General features: G+C 35.9%; 1 protein-coding gene across 1 annotated transcript; it reads left to right on the forward strand.

Annotated features, from left to right (window-relative positions):
• Nucleotides 1-694: 694 nt before the first annotated feature.
• LOC128746111 (uncharacterized) lies at nucleotides 695-25,001 on the forward strand. The gene is made up of 7 exons (XM_053843163.1): nucleotides 695-880; nucleotides 21,132-21,587; nucleotides 21,653-21,985; nucleotides 22,050-22,268; nucleotides 22,337-22,732; nucleotides 22,804-23,142; nucleotides 23,212-25,001. Exons 1-7 carry the CDS (start codon nucleotides 844-846, stop codon nucleotides 23,658-23,660), a joined length of 2,229 nt encoding a protein of 742 aa, XP_053699138.1. The 5' UTR covers nucleotides 695-843; the 3' UTR covers nucleotides 23,661-25,001.

Raw genomic sequence — 25,001 nt, forward strand, 5'->3', positions numbered from 1 at the left:
TTAATTTATGAACGCTTTGACAGCACTTCGATTAAAACTGAGTGCTAATCGACCTGAGCCAGGTTAATTTATGAATTCGCTATTAGATTGTTGGGATCAGGGCGCTGAAATGACGTCAGATTTTCGTCGCTAAAACATAAAAAAAGCGCCAAACGAGAAATGAGTTCATAAAACAAAATTGACTAATTATTTTTACAATTCCGCATCAACTGCGTGGCTGGTATTGACTTTGTGGTGCTAATGTCTAATCAAGACAAACAAAATTTAACAATTCAAGACATCCGACGTGGTTGTCAGCTTGAGCCCTTTTATGAAGTTGTCAGCTTGGGCTCGCTCTATGTATAGGTTGATATCAAGTAGCTGGCAGGCAGCCATGTTTTCGAAGCCAACATGTTAGCGTTAGCGTAAACGAGAAATCATATATTCGCCACTCTTCACACAGGTTAGCTCTTCAGCTGTCAGTGGGGCCCACGACTCCTGAGCCCGCCTGATGTTAGCTCTCGTCAACGCAAAGCAAATGAGATAAAGATGCCAGTTAGCTGGTTGATATAGAAAGTGACATTCCCGTGGTTGGCATAGGCATTACTTTCGTTATTTAATATTTCGTGGTATGGTAACACCATAACGTAACACATAATAACGTGGTGCGTTGCGGCGTTTACGGAAAGTTATGCCGGGCTGTAGGTGTCAAAAAACGCGTACATACTTTTTCACGTTCTTGTTTAAAAGAATATAGAAAGTTTCAAGCGTAGCGTGTCGGTCAAATACTGTGAAATATTGATAAATATAGTCTTTTCTGGAAAATTATTTCAATAGTAACTCCAACTGTTTACTGTTCAAAAAATGGCTACCGCTGAAAATACATCTAATAAGGCTGCAGGTAAGTGGCGCATTATGTGTAGTGTAAAGTGAATGGCCGGAGAAAACGCCATTATGAAAATTTTCGGAAATTACAAAAGTGAAATAAAAACAAGATTCAAAGTTTAGTCAAATTTTTCACATCACAATAAAGCGTTCAATTTGTACTTTTTTGGTTTGTTTTTAATTGATGCATTATATATTTAATGTATTATGATGCTTCGTATAAGCTACACTTTAGAATTAACATAGTAAAAGGCACATATTTTCTTTTTGTAATCTTGTATGGGTTTGTTTATGATTTTTATGAAAAGCCAGCATTTGAGCAGAGATTTATGAAACAAATACAAAACAGTTTTGTTGACATGTTTTAGCTTTGAATGTCATATATGTGGATTTAACAAATACGAGACATGGCCTCAGGTATAAGATACTAGTCGTGTCTAATTAATTTTTTTCTATTCAGGCTTAAAACCTGTTTTTATTAGTTGATGAGTATCAGTAGCGGGGGAAATTTTCATGTTGTGTTTGTTTTAAAACATGAGTCCGTTTGCGCTTTTCTTCTTAAGGATTTGGCCCAGCAAAGATTTTTTGTTTTTTATTTCAGAGGTTTTCAGCTTGCGGCTGGTTCGCCTCTTTGCAAAGATTTTTAGTTAAGCATTAAGACTTAATATCCTTTTGAGTTACCCCAATTAGAACAATTTTTTTTAATTTGAACCAATGGTGACAGATTGATTTGCTCAATTTATTTTTTAAATAAGGTAAATCACAGAGAACAGACATCCACGCGAGTGGTCCTCACTTGGATAAAACTTATGTCAAATTAGTTGGGAAACTATAGTGATGATGTCCCTAAAGGCGCATAAAATTCTACACTAAACTCACAATAGCTAGCTTCTGGCGCTAGTATAACGCTTACAGTCCATATATACTAGCGCCAGAGGAGCCAAAGGTTGTCAGTATGCAAATCAAAAGAATCATTTAGTTGAGAAACTATAGTGGTGGTGACGCTAGCATATTAGGTGATTTTAATTTGAAATTTTATCCAAGAATTCCCGAAAAATTTGTTCCTGAATGGATGTCTGTTCTCTGTGGGTAAATGTTAAATTTTACTAAACATTCAGTAAACATACGCAGGGTTTTCAACATTTAGTAAACATTATCAATACCTATAATAGACCCTTTAGTGCTTGACTTGTTTTATTTTGCGGAACAATCAATACGAGATTGCCAGCTAACTGCACTTATACATTATCGGTAGGGTAATTCCTTTTCATATTAAATACTAATTTTAATAATAATATAGGGTGCTGGATGGGCTCGTCTATAGTGGGCCTTTGTCTACTTCGTCGACATATAGGCGAAAAAGCAACATTAGAACCTGAGAGAAATAAGCCAGTGCAGTGACAGATTGATTGAATTCGTTTTCTTCTTATTTTTGATGCAAAAAATTCAAATGGTACCATTTAAATCGAGTTAGCATACTCGGGTTTGTGAGGGGTTTGAAATTTCATCGCAAAAAAATTATTCCCCTGTTTTATTCAATCAAGCTTGCCCGGTTCGCAGTGACAGTTCATGACCGGTTCCCGCTGACAGTACGGTGCACAAAAACAATACCAGCTGGCAAAGTAAATTGATATATACCAGGTATATGACAATGCGAGCTGTCATATACACTTTGCACTAAGACATCTACACTAGTTCTGAGAATTCGAGCATTTTGTATGGAAAATTAGTTAATTTTTTAAAAAGATCGTTGGATACGCAAGATTTGTCTTTTTTTTTCTTACAGCTTTTATGTTTATGCTTAGAACATTATTTCTAGTATGTATTTTCATGAATACAATGAAGTGCAACATTCCAAATCGCAAGCGGAAATTTTTTCGTCAAAGCGGTATCAAGATGTCTCAAAGAAATGTCCTTATACCGCTTTCCTACAAGTAGTAAAACAAAAAAGAAATTCTTTAAAATGCTCGGACATGATTGTTCAATAAGCAGCATGAGCAACATTGTAATCCGCCCGCAATATTTTTCGTCTGATTTCTGATAAGCTTTTAAAGTGTTAATTATCATCTAAGACTGTTTTGTAGCAATCTAAGATTACTTTTTAAGGTTTTCTACGTAGTGTTGAGACAAGAGCATATATATCAAACAATGTGAGCGGGCAAATTTATGATAAAAAGGTATCATCTTGGAACAGTGACTTCAACTTAAGGATTTTCAAGCAGTAGCACAAGCATCTATTCGAATAAAACTATTTTTTAAAAGAAGACATCAGAGGCAGATATTCAAGAGCATCATGCATGCAAAATGTTGGACGGAACGTGTTTTAATTAAAGCAACCGTATACCGTATTGATCGTGAAGTATTAGAAACATTAATTCATTTTTCAATTGCACATCGAAATAGTTAGTCATCCATGTTCTCAAATTTTTTACGTATAATTAAAGAAGGCTACAAGTGCAAATGACTTTAAAATATATTCCTTACATTTCATTGTAAATGTTCAAATATTTCTCTGGAATAATATAGCTGCATTCATTAATTACAATTAATTTAGTTTTAATTTTCATGCAAGTTCCACCATATTTCAGAACTATGTCTTCTTCTTTCTACACACACTAATGCAACCCTCGATAGTCACATACCTGGTATATCAATTTACTTTGACCAGCTGGCTCCTCTCTCTCAGATTAGAACTAACTTTTATGCGAATTAATTTTAAACTAAAGGACGGTGCACCTAAGAACGTGCAATTAACACACGACAGCTGTAGGATGTAGCAGCATACGTGTTATTACAATTACAAAAGTTATTGTGCCTGGCAGCTAAATCTGGATTATTTTCCCTGATGGTAAATAACAATTCAGTTTCACAATACAATTATTGCGTACTACTGGCACATGAAATATAACGTTTAAGTACGTTACTTTTAGTGACCAAAATTAACGATCTTTTCGATACAAGGGCGATATTTTTCGAAACCTTTCGAACCAACACGATCCCGCGAATACAACGCATATTCGCAGTGAGTCAGGTAACACAGTAGTAAAATACAATACCTTTCCTTGATTATCACTTTCCTTCCGTTATTTTATTCCCATGAATCCGTCCACTGATAATTCCTCTGATTATTCCGCTACTAAAAGTTTAAAACATATATTCAATTGCTTTCCATGCTATACGCTCTATTTCCTTCCCAAGTTAATCCTTGATTCTATTCCACATGATGTCCGTGTATTCTTTCTTCCTGAAAGTTATAAGTGTACGTCGGAGAACTAGGAAATCAGTATCTATTACCCAACTTTCTATCCTGCCTTTGTTGATGCTGATTCTGGAATTAACACTGTTGCTGATGCTGTGGATGCTGGTGCTGCTGTTGCTGTTTTCGGGTTGCTATTGCTAACGTTGGGATGCCGTCTTTGACTGAAATACTACAACGCTTTAATTGAGTGATATTGTTACAGATATGAATGATATCAATGAATTGTGTATCATATTGAAAGTTTGTTATATTCATTCGCTATTATTGAAGGTAACTGATTTCTCGCTCTTGCAGTGCCATGTAATACTCTTTTAGGTATTCATTGTATCTTTTATTCGATGGGGGATAACTCTGGACTCTGGACTTTCTTTTGGCTTTGCGAAGCTCTGCGTTGTATATGGTGAGAGATGCCCTGTAGGCCTCCCAATTAGACGTGATTTTTGCCCTGTTGAATAAACGCCTAGCCTCCCGAAGAAGGTTGCTGAGCGATTCATTCCACCAGGGCACGTCACGGTAGACTATCCGCGCGATTAACGGACAGTTTGCAGTATAAGCATCAATAATCCTAATTTTGAAACGATGGTTCTACAATTGATGAAGGGACGGTAGGGAAAGAAATGAAAATTTTTGGTGAAGGTGGGGAAGAGCGGAAAGGAAGGGGGGGTATTGGTAGCTATGCTTGACAAGTAGTCATTTTGACTCCTACCTTTTGTCCAATACTGGAAGGTGCATGAGTCGAACCAAGCTGTAATCTGAGATTACAACCGGATTCGAACCCACAACACCCGCCAGGGCATGTGGTTCGCTGGTACTTGTACCTTTGAACCATAGAGGCGCTGGACAAAAGGAGACCGCAAAATCCACTTCTCAAGGATAGCGACGCGTTAGGTTGGGTTATCGACACATATTGTGCCGCTTCCTACATCAATTGCAGATTACCACCGAGCGAAAAGTTTTAATCTAACTACTGTTTACTTTTAGGACGACCCTGGCCGATGCCCTGGCGGGTGTTGTGGGTTCGAATCCGGTTGTAATCTCAGATTACAGCTTGGTTCGACTCATGCACCTTCCAGTATTGGACAAAAGGTAGGAGTCAAAATGACTACTTGTCAAGCATAGCTACCAATACCCCCCCCCCCCCCCTTCCTTTCCGCTCTTCCCCACCTTCACCAAAAATTTTCATTTCTTTCCCTACCGTCCCTTCATCAATTGTAGAACCATCGTTTCAAAAAATATTAATATATATGTATGACCGCATTTCAAGGTCAAGACTAAAAACTTGAGATTAGTCTATCAATAATCCTACTTTGTAGGTCATTGGCTTCAGCGTCCAGCTCAGCTGGTGTGCGTATATTAATATGACAGGAATTCCGAGAGTTTCCCAGATGTTCTCTGAATGAACTCCAGTTGGTTTTCTTCGGATTTCCGTATTGTTTTCTCCTGAGAGAGTTTGTTTCAATATCAAAAACGATTTGCCTGTGGTCTGATAAACTTGGTTCGTCAGAGACATGCCAGTTTTTGACCTTCTCAGCTATAGAAGTGCTGCATAGAGTGAGATCTAGGACCTCATCTCTGATAGCATTAACAAAAGTTTCGAACATTTTACTTTGAAGAAAGTTTCAGCATGGCTTAAATAACCTCGATATAAGACAAATCCCTTTGACATAGTTGCTAACGACATCTGAGCACATTTTTCATTCCAAAAGCGGCACCATAAATTTGTTCATTATTTCAAAATAATCCTAAAAATTGTCAACAACTAATAGCTCAAACAATATTAAATAGTTCAAAAAACATAAACACACAACACAGAGTAAAATTGGTGACTGCTAATGCCAAATTTTTGTGAAAAAATCATGTTTCGATATAAGACAATTTCGATATAAGACAACTTTTTGAAATTATAAATTGTCTTATATCGAGATATCCCTGTATGATTAAAAATGAGTAAAAACATGTAAAAAATTATCGACTTGCAAACATTTGAATTTCTCAACCTACAGCACAGTCAAGCCATTTTAACATAACGATTTTTTGATGTCATCAAAATACATATATCTGTAAATAGTGTTTGATGTTGAAGTAAGATTTGAGGCGCTATTAACATATACAGTAGGGTTTTGAATTTGGCATGGTTCGATTTTGGCATGCCTCGATTTTGGCAACATAAAATATTTCCCTTACAAAAATATGCTTGAATATCAGTCAGTTTCCGCATACATGCTTTGAATGACGCAAAAATGATGCCCTCAGTGTGTTCATGAACAAAAGTTTGCTGTTATAGAATGTTTCGAACAATAATATTTTTATTGCCGTAGGACTACGTCTTACCGCTGGTTGCGAAAAACTTACTTGCACCGGACGGATGACTCTTGGCGGACTTTTCAAGCATAAAATGATTGCCATCGTTGATTAATAATATTTACTGAATTTCTAACACATTTACATTCAATTTTTTCATATCAAAAAAAGGGTCTCGATTTTGACACGGTTTCGATTTTGGCAACATAGGCGACACGCATTTGTTACCAAATTCGAAGTCCAACTGTATTTAAAAACAATCGAATTTTCTCAACCTGCAGTTAGTCTCAACAAATGCTGCATTTAGCATTATGTACATGAAGAAATGTATTATTACATGCGTGGATACATGCTACTATCACTACAAAGAGACTTACGTAGTCCTGCGTCACCTATGCGGTCGTGTCTTGTACACAACCCCTCTGATTTTTCACCTTCCTTAGCTGTTTCATCTGGTGTAACGATCTACCGTCAATGCTTAAAGTCTGCCAAATTCACATGTTCGCCGATGATGTACAGATTTATATTTGTAGTAATGTGCTAAGCATAAACGAAATGACTCGACTTTTGAACCAGGATCTAATGAACGTTTTGGCTTGGTCAGAACGAAATATTCTTCCTATAAATATTACTAAAACTTAAGCTATATTGTTCAGAAGGAACAGATGAGTCGATAACCCACCGAAAGTCATTCTTGGAACTAATTCAATAAGTTACGTTGATAAAATTTCAAACCTAGTAGTATTTCAGAGCGATCTTGAATGGGATAGCCACATTAGTCAACAATCCGGAAAAATCTACACGGGTCTATGTCTTTTAAAAATAAGTTCATCGTTTCTTCCAATTAACGGTAAAATTAAGCTTTTTAAAACGCTTTTATTGCCTCATTTAATGTATGGATCAGAACTATTATTAAATGCTTCTGTCAGAGCAATTGGCAGAATGCGAGTTGCCCTAAACAGTTGTGTACGCTGGGTGTTTGGATTGTCGAGATATTCACATGTTACACATCTTCAACCTAAACTGCTTGGCTGCCCCTTCTCAGATTTTTTGAAAGTACGTATTTGTATGACGCTGTTTCAAATAGTCAACGCATCGCGACCAAATTACTTATCACAAAAGATTCAACCTTTTCGAAGTAGTCGAGTGCAAAATTTTATTATAGTACCATTCAATACATCTCATTATGGCAATACATTTTTTGTACGAGGCATTGCAATGTTAAACCTTCTTCCTAACAATATTAAGGAAATTTCGTCCTTACCAAAATTTCGTAACGAATGTATGGTATGGCATAACAGATAGAGACAGACAGTTACTTGTAAGTAGTTAGGTTAAAGTGAACTCAGACACTTTTAGTAGTTAAATAGTAGTAGTCGATTTAAGCGTGATTAAATCGAAAAAGTTTTCCGAATGCAGCAATTAAAAAAGGTCACAACCTTAATTTGTATGTATAAAATCAACTAAAATAAATAAATAAATAAATAAATAAATATTCCTATCTTAACCTTTCTGTCCATGTATTGTGTGTCTTGGTAAACTTCCCCCTCCTCAATCAGTTGTACAGCTACTATGAAATTGGAGGGGTTGTTACTATCGATTTTTCGACTCAGAGACCTGCTGTCTTGGAGCAATCAGAGCGATCATTAAGCTTGCTCTGCATATCAAATCGCAGTTGCGATTTTTTAATATGGAACTTTGTGATATAGTCTATTTTTGTGGTTTGCTGGACTTCAGACGTTGGATTGCTACTTCAGTTTTAGCCAGGCTTCATTTTCGGTTTTTTGCTCAGTAGATGCTCATCAGACTACAGCGCCTCATCGAAACAGAATTGGAAAGAGTAATGTAACTGGCAATAAATAAACTCTATAATAAACTCTACAATTGCCAGTTACATTACTCTTTCCAATTCTGTTTCGATGCGGCGCTGTAGTCTGATGCGCATCCACTGAGCAAAAAACCGAAAATGAAGTCTGGTTTTAGCTGATGACGGCTAAGAGTTGACACGGTTGATACAACGTACTGCGAGTATTCAAATTGTTCACCCAAATAGTTAAACTGATCCGTACGGTTGCTCAGGTTTATGCTATGCTCTAAAAATAATCTCAATTCTCAATAATTTTATTGCAAAGCGCAAAAATTCCAGAAATTTTTCTTTTAGAATATTTTGCTAAGCAGCCCAATGAGCAAAAAATTTTGTTTCATCTTTCTTTTTCTGCCGGAGTACTTCAGGATTCATGCTTTCAAGATAACGAAGCATATCGTTTCAGTCCGTCTAAATGCCCGTCCGATATTCTCTTTGGGATACGTAGCAAACAGTCTTTAGTCTCCAGTGTGTGAAGAAAAAATTAGCTCTGCTAGTTGTGCTCCTCCTGTGCAAGATAAGATGTTATAAGAGAAAACAGTATTTGGTATTATTCGGTGACCCGGAAATGTTTGAACAAAAATCGAAACACTTGTTCGCTGTGAGAAGCAGGTTTCTTTGTCTATTTATGATTAAAATGAGCATTGTTACTCAGTAACTAGCTAGCTTGAGTTACTGTTACTCAGTAACTAGCTAGCTTGAGAAGCATCTTTGTATTGGTCCATTAGCGGCTGTTTTTTCTCCCTCTTATCTCGCATACAAGAATTTTTACTAGGTCGTATCGTTGACGCGCTGCTGTCTTAGCCGCTCTGGTTCGTGCCCGCTCGATGCATGCAATGCTTCAGTGATCATCCCGCAGGTTTCATCTGAAACTCTGCCGGTGACTGCAACAATGACTACAAACTAACCCCAGTCGTCGTATGTTTGTATGAATTTCAGCTGGAAGAGTCTGTTAGAGCCAATTGGCCTTGCCAGCGTTGCTGATATTGTTCAGGGTTTTGCGTGAGAAAAAAAGAAAGGGAAGTATTTTTGCTTTTGTCAACACTCACGCGTTGACAGTTCGGCACGAGATTTCCTGTAAGTGCGAGCAGCCTACGAAATCTCTTTCAACGCTGGCAAGGCCAATAGGAAGGCTGCGAAGTCTGTTGAACTAAAACAGAAGGTCAAGTTTCGATAACGGAGTGCTACATTCCGTTACTAGGCTTTGCTTTACTTTGCTTAAAAGACTATTGCTGGAAGAATACTGTCTCAGTGGTCAATATAGCCAGATCATTAAACCAATCTGCTATGTTCTAAGAACAAGTATTCAGTTGGTTGTGAAAGTTGATATTTAGAAAAACACCGCCGCTTAAAACTGGCAAACTTAGCATCCAGATTTTTATTCTGATATCGATCACTAGTGAAACCCTATGTTTAATCCATTTTCGAAGGACAGACCGCTTCAGCATTCGAAATTTTTACTAAAATAATTGCAATACAATAATTTCTCACGTTTAATTTATCTCGCTCAAGCTCGAGGTACGATAGTAGTCTAACAAAGAAACAAACGTTAGTAGTCTAACTTCAAGAATTTTTATTCTGAAGAACAAATATTGCGTCGTATTTTGATAACAAATCGTGGTGTCCGGAAAAATTGGAGTTTGGATCAGAAATTTTTTTCAAATTATGTTCTAAACTAAAGACCAACTTGCTTACTGTTTTGCATAGTTAAATGTGTGAATGCGATTTATGTCCATTCATGAACACGTGATCAAACAAATAAGCTATTTTCATGTTCTTTCGAAAAGGTATCTTGCCATTTTCTTTTGGATCAATTCATGAATTTCAATGAGTATTATTTTATTTGAAATTTTTACCTTCCAATAAGTTTCAACTTCGCGTATAGAAATTTCACATGAAAAGCTTAATTTAAATTGAAATTTGAAAATGAATTCAGTAAGAAATAATAATGTGACCAGCACTAAAAAAGTGACCGAGTCACTAAAAATTGACTCGCTATCAGCCCTGCCCACATTATGTTTATTACCACCACTGCACTATGGGCAAAAACGAGAGAAAAAACGAACGCAATTAAGATACGGCCTGCAGGGTTATAAAATGTAGGTGATCCTATGTAAAATTTTCCGGAGAGTTGCGTGGTGCCCACCCCTTTCCTGTTTGTCATCGGGAAGTGCCCTATTTTGCACCTTTTCCCCTATTTTTAACATTTTTCATTTTGGATTATTCTAAGCAAGGATTTGAGAAAACAAACCGCAAAAATCTACTAATTTTGTGTGAAAAAGTCCGCAGAATCGAAGAGGGTTTATCTCATTTATTTTAGAGCACATTAATTTGTTTGGTTGAATTCCCGTTTGGCATGGTCGGTTTGATAACGGGAGCTCAACCAAAAAAAAAAATAATGTGCTTTAAACTAAATTAGATAATCCCTATTCGATTCTGCGGACTTTTTTACACAAAATTATTAGGTTTTTAAGTTTTGTTTTCTCAAAGCCTTGCTTGGAACAGTCCAATAAGGGTGAAACATATTTAAAATAGGGGAAAATGAGCAAAATGGGGCACTTCTCGATGATAAACAGGAAAAGGGTCGGTACCACGCGATTCTCCGGAAAATTTTACTTAGGGTCACGTATATTTTATCAGCCTGCAGGTCGTATCTTAATAGCATCCGTTTTTCTCTCATTTTTGCTCATAGTGCACTGGTTTAAAGGATTCATATTTTTTCAATTCTCCTGGTTCAGACGCCCATTTTGACGGATTTGTTTTTTACGCCGCTTAGAATATTCTTTCTTAACCCTTTAAGCCCGAGCCCACACAATTGTGTAGGTGAGACATGACTGCTTTTAAATTTTTTTCCTTTGCTCCCTATACGTCAAACTTGTACCTATATAGCACTAATCTTTTGTGTAAACATCGTAACTCGTAGAAAAAATAAAAACTAGCTGAAAATAAGTTTTTTTGTGCTTGGATTGATTATCATCTAATATTCGTAATCTTGTGAAAACAGCAAAAAGTTTTATCTGTCGTATTTTCTTATTGGATCCGTATTTGGAAATTGCTTAGATAAAAACCCGAATTAATCCACCTAGCGGCGTGACCTAGCCTTTCTACTGCCACAATCATCATTATTTAATTACTCAGGAACATCTATAATTAACTTGACTATATTTTTAAATATCCGTTCCGTATTCCACAAAATCCTTGTTTACCAGTAAAATTCACAACATATTGCGTAGAATAATTATATTTTCTTTCCTTGGGTGCGTAAATACTTGTAAGCGTCATTTATGTTACTTGATTATTTAGTTTTATAATCGGTCGGCCTTAACTTTCGGGCTTCAGAGCCACATACGAAACTTGTTTTGAATTGACAATATGAAATATGTGTTCATAGCAGATTTTTTTATATTTTGATATTAATACCATGCGTTCAAAAGTTAGCATCTTTGAAAAACAAGAGTTCAGAAAAAATATTATATACTTCACTTTTGAAGAAAAAGGATATCGACAACAAAATGAATAATCTCAAAATTTTACCATTAGTTTACTTGGCTTCAATTGTGCAATATATCTGAATCAGAAAAAATAACTGAATAGAGCATTAGATATGAAAAAGAGAAATTGAACTTTTTCTTAGCTGGCGCTCCTTCAGATAATTATTTTTGCATGGAAATCAAAACTTAAGCTTCTTTTGAATGCATTTCATGAAAAGATAGTCATTAGCTTGATCGCATCGTTTTTACAATGTTAGTGGGTTAGGAAAACAAGACGAGGTCGAAAAATAGTGCAAAAGCTGCGCCACAAACATGCTCGAGAATGGGAAATATAATCGATATGATTTCCAGTGCTTGTCATTTTTGATTTATTTATTAAAACATAATACATGACAATGTATTGTCCTTTAAAATGTCACTAACGAAAACAAATCTTACAAAACTACTACCGCGCAACGTTTACTTCCTATTTTTCATATAACATTTCTAAGCTCTAGTATCTATTGATTGAAAAGAGCATTCATTGATGTGCAAAATTTGTTTGAAATTTGTATAAATTTATTTGGAAAAATCAACCCACTAGTATTTTTAATCCTATACACCACTATACCTACATGCTTAAATTAACTGCTTTTTTTCGCTTTTTGCTTTTCTTGTACTATTGTGAGTAACAACAAGTGAAGAAAATGACAATTGAAATCTGAAATCAAAGAAAAAATAAAACTTTTACCGACTAAATTCCACTATTTATTATTTATTTGCAACAGACACGTAGTTCGCCTACGACGTGCAGGCTTCATCAGTGTCTTATTTCAAAAAGTATACGTATCTGTCGCGAATAAATATTAAATAGTGGAATTTAGTCGGTTAAAGTTTTATCTTTTCCTTGAATTCAGAGTTCGTATTCCACTAAGAGGCTTCAAGAACTTCAGACAATTTGCATGTTTCTCACTTCTCTTGAATTTCAATGCAAATTTAAAAATTGCAAATTGTCATCACATACACACATACATACACACATACATACATACACACATACATACATACCTACACACATACATACATACATACATACATACATACATACATACATACATACATACATACATACATACATACATACATACATACATACATATATACACACATACATCACACACATTGAATACAATCAACATTTGATTGATATGTTTTGATTTCAAACGTTTTAACGGTTTAATATACGGTGCTTAAGTGTTAAAGATTAAATAACTTTTGAATGAACTGTCCGATTTTAAATAACTCGGTTTCGTTTGATAGATCTCAGCAGTAATTTTCAAATAATAATAAAATGCGTGATGTATTTATATGCTTATATGTTACAAAAATATGTTTTAAATACTATTTTTTCACATTTCTTTATGTAACTTTCAAACTACAAGTCCAATCGCCATGAAATTTGAAAGTTAAGGGTTTGCAAGACTCCTCTTTCATATGCAATCAATTTTGTTCAAATCGGTTAAGGGACCTGTAAGATAATGAGACTTCATATTTTTCGTATTTTTATACATAACTTTTGAACTAAAAATCCGATCAAAATGAAATTCAATAGCAACTTATGGGACACCTAGACCTTTCATTTGACACTAAGAACATTAAAATCGGTCCAGCCATCTCCGAGAAAAGTGAGTGAGATTGAAAGCGTTACATACATACACACACACACACACACACACACACACACACACACACACACACACACACACACACACACACACACACACACACACACACATACATACACACACATACATACACACACACACACATACATACATACATACACACACAGAAAATGCTCAGTTTTCAAAACTGAGTCGAATGGTATATGACATTTGGCCCGCAGGACCTTCTTTCCATTTCCGGTTTTTTAAGTGATTTCTATACCTTTATACTATATATTTATATAGTAGAAAGGCAAAAATTATTGGCGATAAGTATTTCTAATTGATGTAATTGAAAATTTACGGAAAATAACTTTTACAACTTACTTATGCACATCGTTTCTGTTACAATTGTGTAGGTTCGGCCTTATTGTATACTTACTTTAACCTTTACGTTCCCCTCGCGACTTCAAAAATTGTGGTACATTGTGTGTACTAGCCGTTACACTTTTGGCTCTATCTCTACTATTTTTGGAGTATACAACTTGTCTTAAAAGAATCACCTTAGATTGACCTTCAATGAAAAAATACATTAGCAAATTTTGGAACCATTTTCCCGGAGATATTCCAGATCGCAGTGGGATTATTTTTTCACGTCATAAGTTTCAGATCAGATAAGTGTGTATGTCATAAGTTTCAGATAAAACGAAATCTGCTGCTGCCATCTCATTCTGGGTCAGTAAGAATGAATGCATTATACCACACTATACTGTAGAGCACTGGTTCATGCTCCACACTACGAAACTCCCGTTTAGAGTACTACCAGAGCCTAAAACTGGTAGTTTATAAATTGTAAAATAATAAAGAAATATGGCAAATGTGATATCCAACCACGGGATTTTCTGAGACAAACTCTTGGATAAACATTTGGATCTATGTTGCGCCAAACTGGACATTCCAGAATATCTGTTGTGTTAAGGTTAGTAAAAACTTTGCCTGTAAAAAGTTGCAAGTACTTCCATAGCCACTTCACGACCGTTCCGCTGGTTCTGGAACTGAAGTCTATGAGCCTCGAAACGACCGGAACGATCACGATCAACAGAGTTCGTAGTATTTAGTACGCAAAATAGAAACGGGGAGAAAAAGTGGAACATGTTTCTAAAAACGAAATCATTGTCATCGTTGAATGGATAGATTCAATTAGAGTTGTCATAATATCCACATGGCAACATTCTGAACTTCAGTGAAAATGCGTTGTAAAAAAAATAGTCTAACAGGAAAAAGTACATTGACGTGTCCTGTCCATGTACTATCACAAATTATAATTCTCATATCGGGTGAGATTTACAAAAATAGACTGTAAAATTGTAGCTCATCATCATATTTTATGTTTAATCAAGGTTTAACAAAGGTTATGTATAATTAACTTTGTCACTTTTTAATAAATAAATACAATCCCAAGCAGTTTCGAGTTTTAGGTGAATGTCACTGGCACATCAATAATTACACACTTACTATTCGATTTTATTATGCATCGCAGTTACATAGGTTAGCCTGTGGTATAAGGTTGGTATAAGATAAGGCCGAACCTACACAATTGTGTAGGTCGCTAAATTCAGCAAATATTTATTGCAATGTGTAGAATATATTGGTTTGGTCAAGATAACAAAATTTAATAAAATTTTTTTCTTTTGATTCTGAATTTTATATTGAATTTTATTTCAAGATTTACCCAAATAAGATTTACATAGGAAAAGCAAAGCAAACTGTTTTATTCATACCGGCCTAATAGCTCTTACTTACACTAATAATTTGAAATATGAAGAAGTGCCGGAATATAAGAAAAAAAATAGAAATTAAGCGTAGACTATGTACCGTTCTGATTCAAACTTCGGCCCAGGCATTTCCTAAAAGCAGATGTTTATTGTTATATTTTCACTACTGAGACTGTTATGCGTTTATTTGTAACTTGTGACTGATATAGTTCGCTTCGAGGTATGACGCTGGACTAATAAGCGAGTCGTCGTATGTTCGAATCTCGACTGGGAGAAGCTGTTAGTCGAAAAACTTGTTTGTTTTGCATTTTCAGGAGCCTTTTACCTTCAGAAATGTGGAGCCCAAAATATTTTTCGGTACGTGGTCTCTTTGAGAATTTACAGTAAAACTGTGGGATCACCTAAAGGAAAGTGCAGTGCTGTACAATAGTTTAGACGCGCTCTCCTCGAAACCATATGTTTTCAGCGACGGTTGCGTGTATCTCAGTATCTAAAGGACCGTTTTGGCTGATTTTTTTTGACGAGTAAAAATTAATTATCTAAATTATGATGTAGCCGCTTTTCGATATCTCAATTTTTCAATTTTCGCTGCATTTTAAAAAAATCGTTACACTTCGCAACCAGTAAGTGATAGATAGTTACTATGTACAGCAAAGTTGCTTATTTTACTATGTTCTACAACTTTTGTGGAGACACTGTACTTTTTTGGACGCATTAAAAAAAACAAAAATTTGTAACACCCTAATAGGTAGATTTACGGTCACCCTAATAGTGTAAAAAGTTGCGCCATATTTTTTAATAAACTTTTCCAAAGACACACCACCTGGAAAGTTAAGCATTCTTACGCTAGAGTAGGGTATTGTCGTTATCGTCGAGCCACTGTTATGGTCGGGCCGTCACGATTTTACAGTTTTAGTAACTCATGATATCTATGATACTATCATTGTAAAACTTCTTACTGTGATAGCTAACTTTTCACAATATTGCTAAATCTTCCAAAAAAAGTTTTCCTCGCGCGATGAACTTTTCTTCAAGAAATGATTCATGAAATGCAATTATCGAGATAAATTTTGAAAATATATGAAGTGTGTTGTGCTGCACACGAAGACTATAGAAAAATCCCCTCCAGTAAGGTGTTTGGAAAGGCTAAGGTGAAATACTAGAAAAGTGCTATTTGTGAAGGTCGGGCCACTTGAGTAGTCATGGCTGGGTCACCATAATTTTAAGCGCAGAAGCGCAATAATGGCTAGAGAATGTCAGTCACGTAAAATGTGATGAAATAAAGCAAAATAATAGGATAAAAACCTAGATTTTTGTTGTTTTTTCATTGTAGTTGTACACTTCGGAAAAGGCGATTGTAGCAATATTGATTTTACAAGATCGCCAAAATTTCGCAAATATGCAATTAAAAATAGGGTCTTTGTACCTATGTGAGCCGTTGTTCACGGAATTCATTCTTTTCATGTCTCTATATAGAATTTCAATACGTATGTCTTAGATTTTCTGCGGTGGCGCAAGTTGTACAATATCGCTCGACTATGACATTTTTTGTCTTCACGTAAATGCCGATAACTTTTTTATTTTTCAAGCAATCAGTTCAAAACTTTCCGGAAATATACCTTATATTTAGACCTTTGTAACGATGTATCTAGATTTCCAAAATTCCTTTTGAAACGAAAGTTATGGGCGAATTCCAAAACGTGGCCCAACCACGACGACACTCCCCTACATGATCGCGTTTTTTTCTAGTTGGTCCATCAGTAAAGTCGGCTTAAATAATTTCATCAATGTTTTTCAAACAACTTTTGACTGGTAAGGCCAACTCTAATAAGATTTGGCAGATATGTTCACAGCGTTAAGGCCTCTCGTTTGATACTAATATAACTGAAATCTGATTAATTATCTGGTTAAAATCGTTATGAATAATTGTAAATTTTATTATGCAGAACACGACTGCTCATAACTTTCAAATTAAACATCCAATCAAAAAACAAATCAATAGTGATCTATGAGGCTATATTACCTACCAAATGAGACTAACAGCGCATAATTCGGTTTGGCCATCTCTGAGAAACGTTCGACTAATTGACACCTTGAAAAAGCACATTTTTAACCGCTTGATTGTTTTCGATAAAACTCCCAAAAATTTGCAGTAGCAAGAGCCTTCATTTGATACTGAAATTGTTGAAATCGGTTGAGCGGTTCCGAAGAAAATCACACACACACACACACACACACACACACACACACACACACACACACACACACACACACACACACACACACACACACACACACACACACACACACACACACACACACACACACACACACACACACACACACACACACACACACACACACACACACACACACACACACACACACACACACACACACACACACACACACACACACACACACACACACACACACACACACACACACACACACACACACACACACACACACACACACACACACACACACACACACACACACACACACACACACACACACACACACACACACACACACACACACACACACACACACACACACACACACACACACACACACACACACACACACACACACACACACACACACACACACACACACACACACACACACACACACACACACACACACACACACACACACACACACACACACACACACACACACACACACACACACACACACACACACACACACACACACACACACACACACACACACACACACACACACACACACACACACACACACACACACACACACACACACACACACACACACACACACACACACACACACACACACACACACACACACACACACAGACATTGCTCAATTCGTCGAACCTTATCGATTGGTATATGTGACTCGGCCCTCCGGGCCTCGGGTCAACTTTGTGTTTTTCGACCAAATTTTTAAACCTTTGTTATAATATAACAACGCGATCTTGTGCTCTAGCGTAAAAATGCTTAATTTTCCAGGTGGTGTGTTTGGAAAAGTTTATTAAAAAATATGGCGCAACTTTTTACACTATTAAGGTGACCGTAAATCTACCTGTTAGGGAGATACAAGTTTTTGTTTTTTTAAATGCGTCCAAAAAAGTACAGTGTCTACAAATTTTGTAGAACACAATAAAATAAGCAGCTTTGCTGTACATAGTAACTATCTATCTCTTACTGGTTGCGAAATGTAACGATTTTTTTAAAATTCAGCGAAAATTGAGATATCGAAGAGCGGCCACGTCACAATTTACATAATTCATTTTTACACTTCAAAAAAATTCAGCCAAATCGGTCCTCTAGAAACTGAGATACACGCACCGTCGCTTAAAACATATGGTTTCGAGGAGAGCGCGTTCAAACTATTGTACAGCACTGCACTTCCCTTCAAGCGATCCCACAATTTTGCTGTCAATTCTCAACGAGACCACGTACCGAAAAATACTTTGGACTCAACATTTCTGAAGGTAAAAGGCTCCTGAAAATTCAAAACAAACAAGTTTTTCGACTTTCCAGTCCCCCATTAAATATCAATCCTACCCAAGAACTATGCACACGATTTTTTGATTGATTTCAAATTTTCTACAAATTTATCAGTATATGTATTACATACACATGCATATGTGTTGATGATAACTACCATTACCGCCCATAAACGTATAACAGTCCCATGTGATGTTTCACCACTTTTGAGATAAGCCTGGGAATCATCTTTAAATTGTTCATTCTTTCAATATTTCAAATAGTAATGTTATGTTTGTTCCCAAAATTTTGAAAAAAAAATCAGCAAGGTTGTATTCCAGACACAACCTCATAGCTGGCGTAGAACTACGTTAGGCGGGTTTTTGCGAAGAAACCGTGACTTGTCTTTCACACCATATTGACATATGTGTGGTGTAAAATAGCGTTAAGTAAATCATAGTGCTAAATAATTGTATCATATTTTTGGAATGTATTTTGTGTAATTTGTGATGCTAAAAACAAATATTTTTACCAGTGCCAGAATTGGAGTACAACCTGAATTCGTTAATTAGGTCACAAATGCACTTCAACTGATTCGCTAATTGGGCCGACTGACAGTTGGTTGAAATGTTTAAACTCAAAAGTTCAATAGAAATTCGTACTTACCGCTAGCCTTCCATGTTAACGAAATTTGAACTTGTTTTTACATATATTTTCATTATTAAGCGTAAGAAAGTTTATTATAAGTAATTATTATAAAATTGCTGGACATTTTATCTTTCCAACGACATATTAACAGTTACGTTCCGTTTAGTAGTATAGAAGTTAAAAGCATTTGAAATCTTTCATTCAAGCGTTATACTTCTATTTTCATTTTCACAAAGTGCTACCCTATCCGGTATAGTCAACAAAGACGTAGTCCTACGTCAAAAAATAATATCTATTACTAATTTTCACATTAAGGCGGAACCGAAAGTGGCTAACGTTATTGTGTTAGTGCGACAAACACTGTACTGTACAGCTCATGTGTTCGTTAAAAACCTAAACGTTTATTCGAATATTGCATTAGTATTGGTAATATATGTCAAATAGCGGAGCTTGCAAACATAAACAGCTGATCCGCAGCCAACCGCACTGACTACAAACATCCCGAAAAAGGGTTTGTTTTCTTTATCAAGGCATTCCGATTCAATCAAAATTAACAGCAGCAACTGAATAATGTGTAGGATCACTAGGATGTTTAATTAATCCGCTTGCATCGGATTGCGTTTTTGATTCCTGCGTTTGCGTTTTGTTTGTTTACCTCACTCTAAGCTCATCGATGCGGCGAAAGTTGAAAACTCTTTAAAAGCTCATTGATGTGACGAAAGTTTGATACTGTGTTGCTGCTTTTTCGGAAATCGCTAGTTCAACGAAATATGTGCGCAACCAAATATCTATTAACTAATTCCAAATTATACATTGGTCGCTTTTATGAACACGTAATGATCGATATGATCAGTTAAATTTATTTTCCATTAGCAATTATGTTTTGCTGGGCGTTTATTGATACATAGCAGATCGATAACTTGAATTACAAGTTTTAGGAAAATATAACAGCGCTGGAAGCACTGATTACGTGGCGAAAGCGTACTCTACCAATACAGATGCATTTTTAAGGTGCAAAACAATACATGCTTCGAATGGTAGCCATTTACCCAGCCATCTTTGAGCCGCTTTCGGTTTCCCCTTAACTCATTAGTATGTGTGCGAACTATGAATTCAACATAAATAGTACAGGAAAAGTTGGATGAAAAATATTCACATAACTTTTCCTATAATTTCGACGTGAAAATTATTTTGAGTTTACTTATTTACTGTATACGAAAATTTTTGTATTTTTATAACGATAAATTTTAATGTTTTTACTATTTTGTATCCTACTGTTATACACTCAAGTACTTTTTTTACACGGTTTATAATTTTTTTCCTCGTATTATGGTTATTTTTTCCGGGTAGATAAAGAAACGAACCAATTTTCGGCATGTCGTTAGTCGTTAGTTCGCTGCGAATCAGCTGCGTTAATGATTACAACCTCCGCTATTTGATCTATTTGACCAAAGTAAATTGATATATAGGAACATTTTTGTTGTACAATAGTTTATCAAGCGCTTGTTTCACGGGTGTTGGCTATACAACAGTTGAACAAGCTACTCTTAAACAAAAATGTTTGTTGGGAATTTACTTTGATATTTGACAAATATTATGCATTATGCAGATAAATCCTTCGGTTCTTAACGGACACCTGAGATGCACAGAACAGTGTCTGTCGCATTAACATAAAATGTTAGCCATTTTCGGTTTCTTCTTGAAAAGTTCTTCCGTCCCTGGGTTCCCAGAACCCAAAATAAGTAAACCTTCACAGTCACTGACTGAAATAAGTAAATTTTAATAAACCTATATTATATTTCAGATAATGGCAAAAAATTAAATGTCGGTAACTTGCCTTCCGATGTCACGGAAAAAGAGTTAAAAGAACACTTTAAGGAGTTCACTGTGGAAAATGTCGAGATATTTCATTACCTAAAATATACTATAGCGTTATTGCTGTTCAAAGATAAAGACACTGCAACTAAGGCGCTTAAAGCAAAGGATGGCTCGATGTTCCGCGCTCATCGTCTGCGCATGCATATAGAGTATATCGCCATTTGGAATATAAAGAAAAATGTTTTTGTGTATGTGGTGGATGAGGATACGACCGAGGAGCAGGTCTATGATAAATTCAAAGATGTAACCGAAATTACCGGGGTATTAATATTCCATCCGTTGGCCTATATTTCCTGTAAATCTCAGGAACAAAAAGAGGCTGCGATCAAGGAACTCAATGCAGAAGAGATTACAGTTTACGAGGTGACAGGTCATGATCAAAGTAAGTAACAATGTGTAATGCTAATGTATATAGTTTGGTCAATGATTTCTGCAATTTAATGCTAGATCATCACATTGAAATTTGGAGGGCGGCCAAGTTATTCTTCCGCAATTTGACACGTGTTTCACTAATTAATTTACCTGAGAGTTGGGTATCTAACCAAGAAGAACTCAAGAAAGCAGTAGAGGGCAGTGGAACATTGACGGAAGTGAAAGTAATTAACAATAGTCATGGTTCTGTAGCACAGCTCTTTTATGAAGATGAAGAAACAGCTAGAAACGCCGCTTTATCTCTCAATCAGCAGATATTTGAAGGAAAGCGTATTCATGCACTTCATGTTACGGCTGCTCTTATTCCAAACTATAAAACAAGTGTGTACCTTACGTCATTAGAAAAATGTAAGTATTTCATGATTGTTAAATATTTGTGAATATTACTACCATCTAAATTATATCATTTTAGCCGTTTCCGAAGAAACTATTTATGACTATTTTGAACAATTCGGCGAAATTGAGTTCGTTAGTCGTCGTAAGTGTGCTGACGAGCATGCAATAATCTGTTTCAAGCATAATAGCTCTGTAGAATCAGCGCTGGAATGTAAAACTCTTCCAGTCCCAAAAACAGATAGCGATGAAACCGAGGATCGAAGTATTGCCGTCAAGCGTTACAATGGCCCATTGAGTAAGTTCTATATGTTATATGATCGGATATGTATGTGTGTTTTATGTTTTTACTTTTCATGTTCCCAGTCATCGACTTAAAGCCATCTCACGTTAAAAAATTGCTCGAAGATGGTGAAGAATCCAAAATGCGACCACCACCACTACCATTGGCTAAATTATGGCCGATATATGTATCGAATCTTCCATATACCGCTGATAAACGTGATATGCGAGATTATTTCTCAAGCGTCGGTGGACACATTAAGTTTATGTTTTCACCAAATATTCCAGCCTATAAGACCAGTCAAACATCAATGGTAATGGCGGCTTTGATTTATTATGCTCGTCGTGAGCAGGCCACTGATGCAATTAAAGCATTTAATGGCAAGCACTTTCAGAATCGCTGCCTTCATGTATTTCCAGGACGAAAGGATACATATTTTAATCCAGAAACTTCAGTTCGATTAGTTCGTCTGACTATTGGTAAGTGAATCAAGGTAAAAACTAATCATTGCTTTTATTGGTGTTAACTAAATACTTATTTTACTATACAGGTGTCAGTGAAGAGAAATTGTTTGAAAAATTCCGGAAGTTTGGCTTTATTGAATGCGTTGTGAAACGAAATAGAAATACTGCTCTTATAGAATTCCGCGACAAAGAAGTGTGCGACAAAGTACTTCAGTTGCCTGATAATGAAAAGCCTGTCCGCTGTGGTATTGAACCATTGACGACAAAAGTGAATCGCAAAATTTTTAAGGAAAATGACGAAAAAATCTCATTGGCTATGCAGGAAATTATAGATAAAAATCCGGCAGTATTGGAAAATGTCCAGTCCAATAGATTTAGTGGTCCTCCACCATTGAAACGTGGCCGCTTTAACGGTCCTGATCAAAGTAATTACACTAATGATTAATATGTTATTTCCATTTACTTTACTGAACAGTATCACGTTATTTTTCCAGACTTCGGCAACCGTAATGATTTTGGTTCAAATAATGGCAACAACGATTTTAGTAATCCACAAGTTATTCAAGACCTTTTGCGTTTAGCATTTATTTCTGGCAAGAATCTAGGCGAAGGTCTTGCCAGTGGTAATAACAATCCTTTCAATAATTCTGATTCAGCGTTATCCAACCTTAACCTCGCCAACGGATTTAGTGGTCGAAGCTTCGGTGTAGCTTCAGGTAATGGTAATTTTGGAAACAATTCTGGCAACCGCAATTTTGGTCAAAATTCTGGCGGACGCAACAATTTCGGCGGACAGACTCAAAGCAATCGGAATATGAACAGCGGTGGTAATTTCGGTGGCCAGAAACGGTTTGATGGATCTCAAAATAACCAACAGCAATCCCGAAATAACCAAAACCAAAACCGCGGTGGTAGTGGAGGAAATCCCAACAGGCGCTTCTAAAGTATTTTACAGAAGGTTTACTTGCTGCAAAGATTACTGCGCTGGAACTATAAACTCTTTGAAAAAAAAACGAAGCCCGAAATTGACACATCGTTCCAGTAGGCAGAGTGCATTACAACAAACACTGTGACCGAAAATATATGCAGCGTGGAAAGATGAGTAAAATCACTACGTTTTGAATACATCTGTACGATTTGATGATGATAAAAAATATTGAAGATAAAATATTTTAACGATTCAATGAATTTTAAAACACTTGATTTTGATGTGTATGAAAATTAAAAACATAAACAATACATTGTATTTTCATGCATTACTAGTTTTATGATTGTAACTAAATCTAAACGTTGATTCTATTTAATCGCACCAAAATACAATTCAATGGAAGCAGCATGAAATTCATAAATATATTTAAACTTGAAAATGCTGACACCTATATTGAAAACTGCGCTAAATAATAATATATTAGTACTTTAATCATTCTACCGGAAAACGACAAATGTAAGAACATTGAAAAATTCGCGGTGGGTATTGACAAACATTTTTAAAATAACTGTTCACAATTGTGTGCGTTTGTATTTCTCTAAGATCCCCAACAGTTTTGAATGGAAAGATTATATATAAACAATATCGTATCTAATTATATTATGAGAGTTTGTATTTTGCATCTTGAAAAATTACGAAAATAGCACGAAATAGTGGACACTTCCGCATCAACAGAGCGTAGCTGTCAACTGGAGTAAAAAGCAAGCAATGTTGCGCCTCCTTAAAAAGAGGAAAGTTTTTCGGGAAAAATAAGTCAAATGATTATATGGATCAATTTTATGAGAGGTGGCAGCAACGTGGTGCAAAAACTCGTAGGAATAGTTACTTTTCGTTTCTTTTCATTTTACTAGTTTTTACTTTTTCCTTATTTGGATAGTATAACAGTAAAAGTTGGAATTTTCTTTCCTGCTTTTTTTTTATTACACATCTTTGTAGAAAGCTCCCATAGGGCATAAATGGCGACCAGTGAGGTTTGAAAGTTCTATAGGGTTTCGTAATTTGGTTAATTTAAAGGTAATTCCACGCGTGCAAGAATGCCTGGGCAAACTTATGTACTTTTGGCAGCACAATCTATGCTTCTAGCTGCTTCTATCTAGACCGACCGCAATTCAAGGTCTGACTGTATTTTGGAAGCAAAATGCTAAAAGAAGTGCAAGTTCAATAGACATAAAAATGTGCCCACGAAACACGGTGAACAAACGTTTGATACCGAATGGTATGGCAACGCTTTAATATTAAATGGAAGCATAATTTTAGTGTGGTAACGTAAAATCAGTAGAAAATAAAATAAAATAG

Source organism: Sabethes cyaneus, chromosome 1, assembly GCF_943734655.1.
Source record: "Sabethes cyaneus chromosome 1, idSabCyanKW18_F2, whole genome shotgun sequence".
NCBI lineage: Eukaryota > Metazoa > Arthropoda > Insecta > Diptera > Culicidae > Sabethes > Sabethes cyaneus.

Excerpts from the sequence above, each read along its gene's own strand:
- LOC128746111 (XM_053843163.1), top strand. The coding sequence starts at position 844 with ATGGCTACCGCTGAAAATACATCTAATAAGGCTGCAG. Across the intron at positions 21,588-21,652 it reads GGTGACAGGTCATGATCAAA|ATCATCACATTGAAATTTGG; the intron begins GTAAGTAACAAT and ends ATTTAATGCTAG. Across the intron at positions 23,143-23,211 it reads CTTTAACGGTCCTGATCAAA|ACTTCGGCAACCGTAATGAT; the intron begins GTAATTACACTA and ends TTATTTTTCCAG.